This window comes from Leptopilina heterotoma, unplaced genomic scaffold (assembly GCF_015476425.1).
Source record: "Leptopilina heterotoma isolate Lh14 unplaced genomic scaffold, ASM1547642v1 Lhet_82, whole genome shotgun sequence".
NCBI lineage: Eukaryota > Metazoa > Arthropoda > Insecta > Hymenoptera > Figitidae > Leptopilina > Leptopilina heterotoma.
In genome coordinates this window covers 1-9600 of record NW_025111187.1, presented here as the reverse complement: position 1 = coordinate 9600, position 9600 = coordinate 1, and the positions used below count along the sequence as shown (strand labels likewise).

General features: G+C 22.3%; 2 protein-coding genes across 2 annotated transcripts; both read right to left on the bottom strand.

The window, feature by feature from the left end:
• Nucleotides 1–2176: 2176 nt before the first annotated feature.
• On the bottom strand, nt 2177–4481 carry LOC122511415 (coiled-coil domain-containing protein 115-like). Its single transcript, XM_043626618.1, has 2 exons — nt 4344–4481; nt 2177–2704 (listed from the first exon to the last, which is right to left on the bottom strand). The coding sequence occupies exons 1-2, from the start codon at nt 4356–4358 to the stop codon at nt 2201–2203; spliced, it is 519 nt and encodes a 172-aa protein (XP_043482553.1). The 5' UTR covers nt 4359–4481; the 3' UTR covers nt 2177–2200.
• LOC122511414 (GPI mannosyltransferase 3-like) lies at nt 2861–4358 on the bottom strand. Its single transcript, XM_043626617.1, has one exon. It carries the CDS (start codon nt 4356–4358, stop codon nt 2901–2903), a length of 1458 nt encoding a protein of 485 aa, XP_043482552.1. The 3' UTR covers nt 2861–2900.
• Nucleotides 4482–9600: the final 5119 nt, after the last annotated feature.

Genomic DNA, 9600 nt, shown 5'->3' with positions numbered 1-9600 from the left:
TATTGAATCGTTATTATTAATTTTTTAAAATTACTTCTGTACCTAACTTATTCAAAATTATTTTCAAGATTTCAATTCAATTATTTTCTAGAATTTCCAATTAAAATCTTTCTTGAATTCAATTATTTTTCATAATTTTCTAGAAAGTTTCTTAAGAATTTAATTATTCAATATTATTTAATTAAAAAAAAGATGATCAAAAATATTTCTGAAATCTACTTGTTTGCAATATAATTTCGTGAAATTTCAATAATTTGAAAATTTTTCAATTGAATATGTATTAAAAAAATAAAACTAATTTAAAAAAAAATTGAATAAAAATGTTTCAAAAAAATAAATTCTTCAAAATTTTTAATTAAAATTTTTTAAAATTAAACTTTTTAAAAACTTTAATATGAAACTTTGAAATTCAATCTATATTAATAATATTTGTATTTTTAATTTAACATTCTAAAATCAAAAAAATAGTTACTTATAAATGTTTACTAATAAATAATTCAAATTTTTCTTAATTTTAATTTAGAAAATTTTTTGATATATTTTGTGATGATATTATGGTAAAAAAAATTTAGAAATTAATTTGTCTTCCACTATTTCGTATATGAAAATTTTTCTATTTTAAAAAGATAACATTTTTAATAACTTTTTATATTAATTTTTGTAACTTTTTATAATTTTGAATCTATAAAATAATTTTATTTTTGAAAAAAATGTTATCAAAATTCTTGAAAATAATTGAATTCCTTTGAAGAATTTTATGAAAATTTTTTGAAAATAAAAAAATTCTTTTGAGGAATTCAATTAAAATGGTTTTGAAAATAATTCAATTTTTATAAAGAATTTTATCAAAATAATTGAATTCATTTGAGAAATTTTTTTAAAATTGTATTGAAAATAATTGAAATTGAAATTGAAATTGAAATAAATTCTTTTGAGGAATTCAATTAAAATTGTTTTGAAAATAATTGAATTCTTATAAAGAATTTTATCAAAATAATTGAATTTTTTCCAGAAAATTTTTTTTAAATTGTATTTAAAATAATTGAAATTGAAATTGAAATAAAATCTTTTGAGGAATTCAATTAAAATTGTCTTGAAAATAATTGAATTCTTATAAAGAATTTTATCAAAATAATTGAATTTTTTCCAGAAATTTTTTTAAAATTGTATTAAAAATAATTGAAATAGAAATAAATTCTTTTAAGAAATTCAATTAAAATTTTAATGAAAATAATTCAATTCTTGCCGAAGAATTTTATTATAACTTTTGAAAATAATTGAATTTCTTCGAAAGAATATTTAAAATTATAATAATCTTTCGAGAAATTTAATTACAATTGTATTGAAAATAATTTAATTCTTATAAAGAATTTGATCAAAATTTTTTGAAAATAATTGGATTTTTTCTAGGAATTTAATTAAAATTTTTTAAAATAATTTAATTTATTCGAAAAATGTTATAATTTCTTTTAAATAATTGAAATTTTTTAAAATTATATTTTAAAAATAATTGAATTTCTGTTAAGAAATTTATTATTTTTTGAAAATTATTGATTTTTTTCGAAGAATTTTATTACAATTTTTGAAAATAACAAGTAATTACCTAGTTAATGAATAGATTTTTTCAATTTTCAATTTTGAAATTATTGAAAAATTAAAGTTGATATAAAAAATGTTGTAATTTACATAATAAATTAAAAATCTCTGGTTTTGCTAGTTATTTATATTATTTATAAAAAAAATTAAAAGCATGATTTTTAAACAATTTAATTATTTTTTGAATTTTTAAATACAATTTATTCACAAAATAATTTATAAAAATAATCATTTTTCGATATTTATTCGAGAATTGAATTATTTTAAAATAAATTCAATTTCAAATCTGTAAAACGTTACTATAAATTTGTGATTAATTAGGGTCCATAGGAAAGTATTTCTATAATTATCACTCAATTATTTTTTTATTCTTAACAGAAACAACTGTTTAAAAATTTTTTCATTAAATATCAATATTTAAACAAAAACAATTTTTAATATTTACATTATTTTTTTTTGTTTCTTTCAATTTTCGTAAATAGTGTTTAATTTATTTTAAAAAAATTTTATGTAAAAATTTTTTTATTTTAACTTATTTATTAATATTATATATAAATTTTATTAATTTTATTAATTTTACTAATTATAACGAATATAAAAATTGTTAGTTGGATTTATTTTCTTTATTTTCGGTACTTGAAATTTTTTCTTTCTCCTTCATTAATGATTGAAATTCATTTTCATTGTTGAGAATTTGTGCGGAAACATTTGCAATTTTAGCTGCGATAAATAGTGATTCTTGAAAACGTTTCTGAGCATTCTTCAAATTCTGAGGCACAAGAACTCCAAATCTTTTTATTGGATTTGAAATTACTTTCTCGGTGTTTGTCGATTTTTTTAGACTAATATCAAAAACTGGAACGTCCATTTCATTTGATTTTATTGTTTCCAATTGAAATAGTGATTCTATTTCTTCGTCTGCGGTGGGAATTTGTAAACGTCCAATACTTTCTTTTCCACGTATATAACGAGCCTTTGCCAATTCAATATGACCATCACGTAAAATTGTTTCCATTTCAATATTTGCGGAAATTTTCTCCTCCATTAATTCGAGATTCTTCATTGTTAATTTATCCAGATTCTCACAAATCGCCTCCATATTTTTCTCCTGCAAAAAAAGAAGAGAAGAATAATTTTATATTTCAAACAAAATTTTTTTCAATTCAATTTTTTTAATTTTATTAAATATTTAATTTTTTATTTATTCAATTTTTTTAACTAATTAAAAATTTTAATTTATAAATTTTATTTCGCTTAAAAAATACCTGAACGAATTTTTTAATTTCCTCAAAAATTAATGTAACTCAACCAGGATGATTTTTTTTGTAAACAATCATATAATTTCCATAGTTTTTTTGTGGAAAGTGACAATCAAATGTTTTGTAAATTTCTCGATAGTTGGTTAATAAGAATGATTGGATTTGTTTTTGAAAATTGTCATAAATAACAAGAAATGTGGGAAGATGAATTCCTTTAGTGTAATTTTCATCAATCCATTTTTGAGGATTAGCAAAAAATTGTTGAGCCTCTTCAATATAATCCTTGGTGTTATTTAAATTCGGTTCACATTTTAGAAATCTTGTGGAAACATTTTTATGTAAATGACTATAAAGTGGTGTTGAATGACATGGAGTCAAGAAGAGAATATCATCCCCTTGATTTAAATTATTTCTCAAAAATTCCAAACTATTTAATGAACCTTTTTGATGAATCAGTGAGAAATAAACACCGGGTATTAAATTACTGACAATAAATAATCCCAAAAATAGTTTTCTCCGCAATTCGGATATTCTTTTTCTCTCATAATTTCTCGAATTACAGATAAAGATAAATATTGGCAAAAGTGGAAGAATAAAGCGAAATTCTTTATGCTCAAGACACGAGTAGACAAGAATAGTCCAAAAACAAGTGATCAATAAAATCGTCTCACAATGAAATTGTCGCCAATGTCGAAAAATTCGCCAAACTGATGAAATTAGGGTAAAATATTCAATGCCCAATAAAACCGGTAATGCTGACAAAAAATACCAAAAATGATTTTCAACACCATACGATTTTGAAATATTATTCCAAACGTTCATTTTAAAAAATTCCCAAGGTGTAATCACGAAATTTCCATAACAGAAAGAATCGATGAAAGTGGAAATTGTGAGGCAAGTAATTCCAATGAGAAAATAATTAATTAGGATAGAAATTTTTGATCTTGTACAAATATGATAGACGCACAACGGTAGCCAAATAATTGCCGAAGTTGGTCTAATTGTAAATAAAAGACCAACGATCCAAAGGAAAAAATAATTATTCTCCTTTTCTCTCCATGGGAAATGTGAGAGGGCAATAATTGTCAATGATGTTTCAAATGAATTTATTAATGTTCGTGTTGAACAATAATACCAGTACCAATTTATAGAGAGAATAAAAAGACTCCATTTACTTTTGGACCAAATGTAAAATCTATAGTCAGAATAAGCGGTGAGGAGTGATTGAAAAATTCTCGGAAGATAAATTAAAAGTATCGTGTAATCGATAGATAGAAAATGAAGAATATTATAAAGAATTGATATTAGAAAGGGATAAATATAACTACGAATTCTTTCAGTCCATTCCCATGTTAGATGACCATAATTAAATGTTAGTTTGTGTGCGACTTCGAGAGATTGCCAATATTCATCGGGAACATGAAATGTTTGTACGACGAAAACAGAACATAACCTCCAAATTATTAGCAAAAATAATACACTTCGTACTTTGCCAATGCCCATTTCTTCACAATTTTTTTTTATTGTGACACTTTTAACACACTTTTTAAAATTGTTCTTTTATTATATTTCCATTGTAGACAAGTTAGACAAGCTAGACAAGTGTTTATATCGTTTATAATAATTTAGTTGGATTTATAGTTCATTTTGTTTGACAGCAAGCAAGCAGGTGTCACGAGTATTTTGAATGACGTCAGAACTGCCACGCAATACCGCTGGGATCAATAAGAAACTATTTAAATTTTCATCCTTTGACTTTAGTGGTGTTTTACTAAATCGGCAAATTTCGTGTGAGTTCGTGTAAAACAGATGTAAACCGAACGAGGAACGAGTGACGTACGATTCAAGGTAAGTCGTCATAGCAACTGCATGGAAATATTCAGTGTTTTTATAATTTTAATTTAACTTTTGGGAAATAAATACAAAAATGGTGTTAATTTGTTTATATTCTGGTAAAAAGAGGCAAAAGGTGAAAAGAAACTTTTTCACAAATACGTACATATTTAAATAGTAAATACATAAACATATTATTGAAGTGTATATTTTTAGGTTATATTTTGTTTATTTGTTGCATAGAATCCATAAAATATTTTACACACTGTTGTATTATTAAAAACATTACATGTATAATGCTGAATAATTATTTTAGTTTCTTTATCAAATTAAATTACTCTTTTAGATTCACATATAAGGGAAACATATATAATGGGATTAAAATTCAATATGCACTTTGTGCAATCTAAATGAAATTAGAGTCATTAAACCATTTTCTTTTTGACTGTCCAATTTATAATGGGTACAGGAAGTTCTATCTATCTAAAATAACGTCAGATTTCAAAGGTTTGGAAAGAATGACTGAACTCTGTAACGTGTCGGATGAAGCAATTATTAAAAGTATTTGCTTCTACATAATTAATTGTTTACTGTTGCGTTCTTTTATATTAAATGAGTAGTGTCTATATGAATGTAAGAGATTTTTTTTTGTTTTTTGTTATTGTTTCTTTTGATTTGTTAATTTATTTTTGTGAAAAGCGGAACCCTCCTACAACGAAATGTAAATTTCTAAATGTAGCAATAATTATTATTATTATCAAATTAAATTTAAAACAAAAGAGATCAGTGTATACTAGCCTATAATCGTATAATCTGAGTATTATGGGTAGGAAACTCCATCGTTCTTTCTTTTTTTTTTAAATGAAAGGTGAAATTATAAAGAATATTTTATTCTTTACAATAAATATTCAAAAATCGGTCCCGTGCTTAGTAAATCGATTCAAAAACAATTTTTTTACTGTATTTTTGTAAAAAAAGTTTTTTTTGCATAATTCTGAAAGGACTTGATTTTAAGTATAACATTTCAATTTTTTTAAATTCGTTAAATTGTTTCGGAAATATTAACATTTAAAAAAATCCACTATGGCGTAACTTCCACAATTTTGAAAAATCCTTTGGTACATTTATTTTTCTTATCAAAATATAACAATATATATTTGACCAAATTACAGATTGAGGCCTCGGATAATATGACTTTTTTGACTTTTTCGACTATTTTTAAAAAATTGCAACTTTTTTTCAAATAGTGTGAAAATAACTATAAACAAATTTTTCAACATTATATTTTTGAATAATTTTTTTACGATAATAAAATTTAAAAAATATACGTATAATTAAAAAATTTTAGAATAATTGAAATTTTGTAAAATTTAATTGAAAATAATGGATTTTTTTCAAGTATTTATTACAATTGTTGAAGAATTTGAAATGCAAATTTTTAAAATAATTAAATTCTTAAAAATTTTCAAGTGGAAATTTAAAAATGAAAATTAATGAAAATTTGCTTCCATAAAAATTATATTAAAATAATTTAGAAAAAAGAAATTCTTAGAATTTTCCCATTCTAATTTTTAAAATTTTTAAATATTTCAATATTTTCGCACTTACATAATTCAAAAAAATGCAAATACACACAAAAATAATAACATTAAAATTTGTTAGAATTATTTCTAACATTTTGGAGAACACAATTATGTTTAAAAATTTTAATTAAAATTCTTCAAAAAAATTTGTTAGTTTTCTATAACTTACAGAAATTCTTTTAAGAAATTCAATTATTATTTTAAAAAAATTACACGTACAATATTTTTAAAAATCTAATTCTTAGAAATGTTTTGTCATAATTTTTTAAGATTCAAATATCTTCGAACAAAGTAAATTAAAATTTTAAAAATTTAATTTTTTAGACTTAATAAAATTTGAAAAAAAAAACATTCATATTATTTTATAATTAAAATTCTTTAAAAATTGTATTATTTTTTTATATTTTTCAAAAATTCTTTTATTTTTAAAACTATTTATCAAAACTTCAATTATTTTTAATAGATTTTATCAAATTTCAATTATTTGGAAATTTTTCAATTGTACATTTAAAGACTAAAGCGACTTTTTTTGCGCCTTAAAGTCGATCTCATACATATTTTGTTACTAAATATAATAAAGATTTTTAAAAAATTTCTAATCAATTAATTTTAATTTATTTTTAAAATACTTTTTTTTCTACACTGAAAACAATTGAAAAATTGAAAATAATGAAATAATTTCTAAAAACTAATACACTAAAATAAAAAAGAAGAGTAATTTTCGTAAACGATTTTTATTTATTTATTATATCAAACACAGTGTGTCCAGTTGTTAATAATTTGACATTTACTGAATCCTTTGGCTTTAATGTTTTTTTATTATAGTACTAATATTGTAGTACTAAAATATTATTGAAATTTTTCACAATTTACTTTTTTCATTAATTTTTAATAATATAACAGAGTTATTGTTGGAAAATTGAACCAACTTACAAACTAAATTCTATATTTGAATCATAATATTTTAAAAAATAGTCATCACTATGTAATATAATCAAGTACAAAAATAATGTAAATTGCAATTGAAATGCAAAAGTTTAATTAAAACAGTTGCAAATTATTTTTCTGTTTCTTTTTTAAATATCTCGTTGGAATGGTTTATTAACACATCAGTCAATTGAAAATGAATTTTTTTTTTCAAAAATTTAATGGATTGACATAAAAATTTTTGGACGTTGATTGACAAATATATTCATTTGAACAAAACTCAAGAATTTACTTGTTTTTTTTTTCTTGGGAATATTTATATAACGACAGTTGTTACAAATTCGTAAGGTTCAAAATTCATTTATTCCTAAATTGTATATTTCTCGAAAAGGAGGAAACATTATTTATAATAACAACAGGTAGGGTTTGGGGGGAGGGCACTTTTTTTTCTACATTAATATTTATTATAGTATCTAAAAATGGAACCTTACGAATTCGTTGATAATTACACAATTATTTGTCTTAAAATCTATTTTAATCTTAATTATTATTATTAATAAATTCTATAAGTCTCTGGTGTGTTGAAAATGGGTTTTTAAGGAAAAATTTGAACACGGACACAAATATTAAAATATAAGTTCGCTCGACAAAAAAGGTGACTACATATTATGTAGACTCAACTATATTCGTCTCGAAACATTCTTTTTTAATATTAAATTTTCTAAATTACTTTTTTTTTTATTTAACACTTTTATGATAATTCACTAAACTTTCAAATTCGAGCTAAAAATTTATTTAATTTAAATTTGAAAATTTAATTACAAGGAAAAGTTAAATGAGTTTTGAAAATTGAATTTGTTTTCATTGAAATGACCCACTTTAGATTAAATTCTATTTTGTCTTTATAAGAACAAACATACGAAAAGTTACCTATATTTACTGGAAAAAGTGATTTATTTCTTGTCAAATAATTACTGAAGTTAAAATAAATTTTTTCTTCCAGTGTGTCTAGGAATTTTAAATGTAAACTGTAAGCACACGTAGATATATTTTGCAGGAAACAATTATTTTAAAAAAAAGAAAATTATTCTTCGACTGTTTCCTTTTTTTTTAAGCACACGAGATTCTGCACCATTTAATATGGAAGAACTTAATTTTAAATAGAATGATAAAAAATTTAACTAACAGTTAACAATATTTTTTTGCAATAATCTAAAGAAATTTAAGAAATTTAAAATTTCAAAAAATCAATCTATATTGTTAGTTAAAAATTGAAAGATTTTTTTTTTTTAAAGAAAGAAAAATACTGCAGGAAATATTCGTTTTTCTTTTGAAGGCATTTAAAAAAAGCCTTCGCATATTCTGCAAACTGACGTTGCCACGATGCAGTGTTCATATCATCAGCAAACTTAAACCTTCACCTGCATCTTTCATTTTATGTGTGAATTTTACTTATTTACTAAAACACATTATCTTCACAGCATCCGGGTGACAAGTAAAAATGACAAGATTGTAGTCGCAAAGGTTAAAATAACATTTGAAGTAAGATAATTCGATGAACCAGGTTTCGGTTTATTAAAGTGCAAAGTTTTCCAAACACTTTCTGGCACATCGATAAATACTTTGTCAAATCCAATTTCGTGATTAAATTCGTAAGTTTGTCACCATTGACCTCATCGCCTTCACTGGACCAAATCGTCAATGTTGCTTTAGTATTATTAGCGACAAGTTTCTCCATTGCGTCGATACTATTTAATGCTAAACCAGCTCTAACCGCAAAGGTCACATTTTGACTCATATGATTGTCCTTTAGAGTTTTTAACATATCATCAATCTGATGTGTTGTGTAATTTCCCGTTTTGATGTTGTATTTCGTTCCGTATCTAAAAATGGAAGAAAAAAATAATGTTTTTGAATTTTTCAAAGTAGAATATCAGGGCTCGAACTAGATTCGTAAATTTTGCTTCAAGTCCGTAAAAATCCGTAAAGTTCGTATTTGATTCAAAAAAGGATGCAAAATTCGTAAATTGTGCGATATAATTTGGGAGAATTTTAGAGAAACTACAAATTATTACAGAAATTCAATAATTTTCAAAAGTAATAAAATTCTTCCCCTAAAATTCAATTATGTTCAAAATTTTTAAAAATTCTCTTCAAAATTTCAATTATTTTTAGAAATAATAACATTCTTCGCAAAAATTCAATTATTTTTATAAAATAATAAAAATTTCACAGCAATTCAATTATTTACAAATTTTCTATAAATTTCTTCGCAATAATTCATTATTTTCATAATAATAAAATTTTTACAGGGATTCAATTATTTTCCTAAATAAATAAAATGCTTTTTAGAAATTCAATTATTTTCATAAATAATAAACTCATTGCAAATTTCAATTATT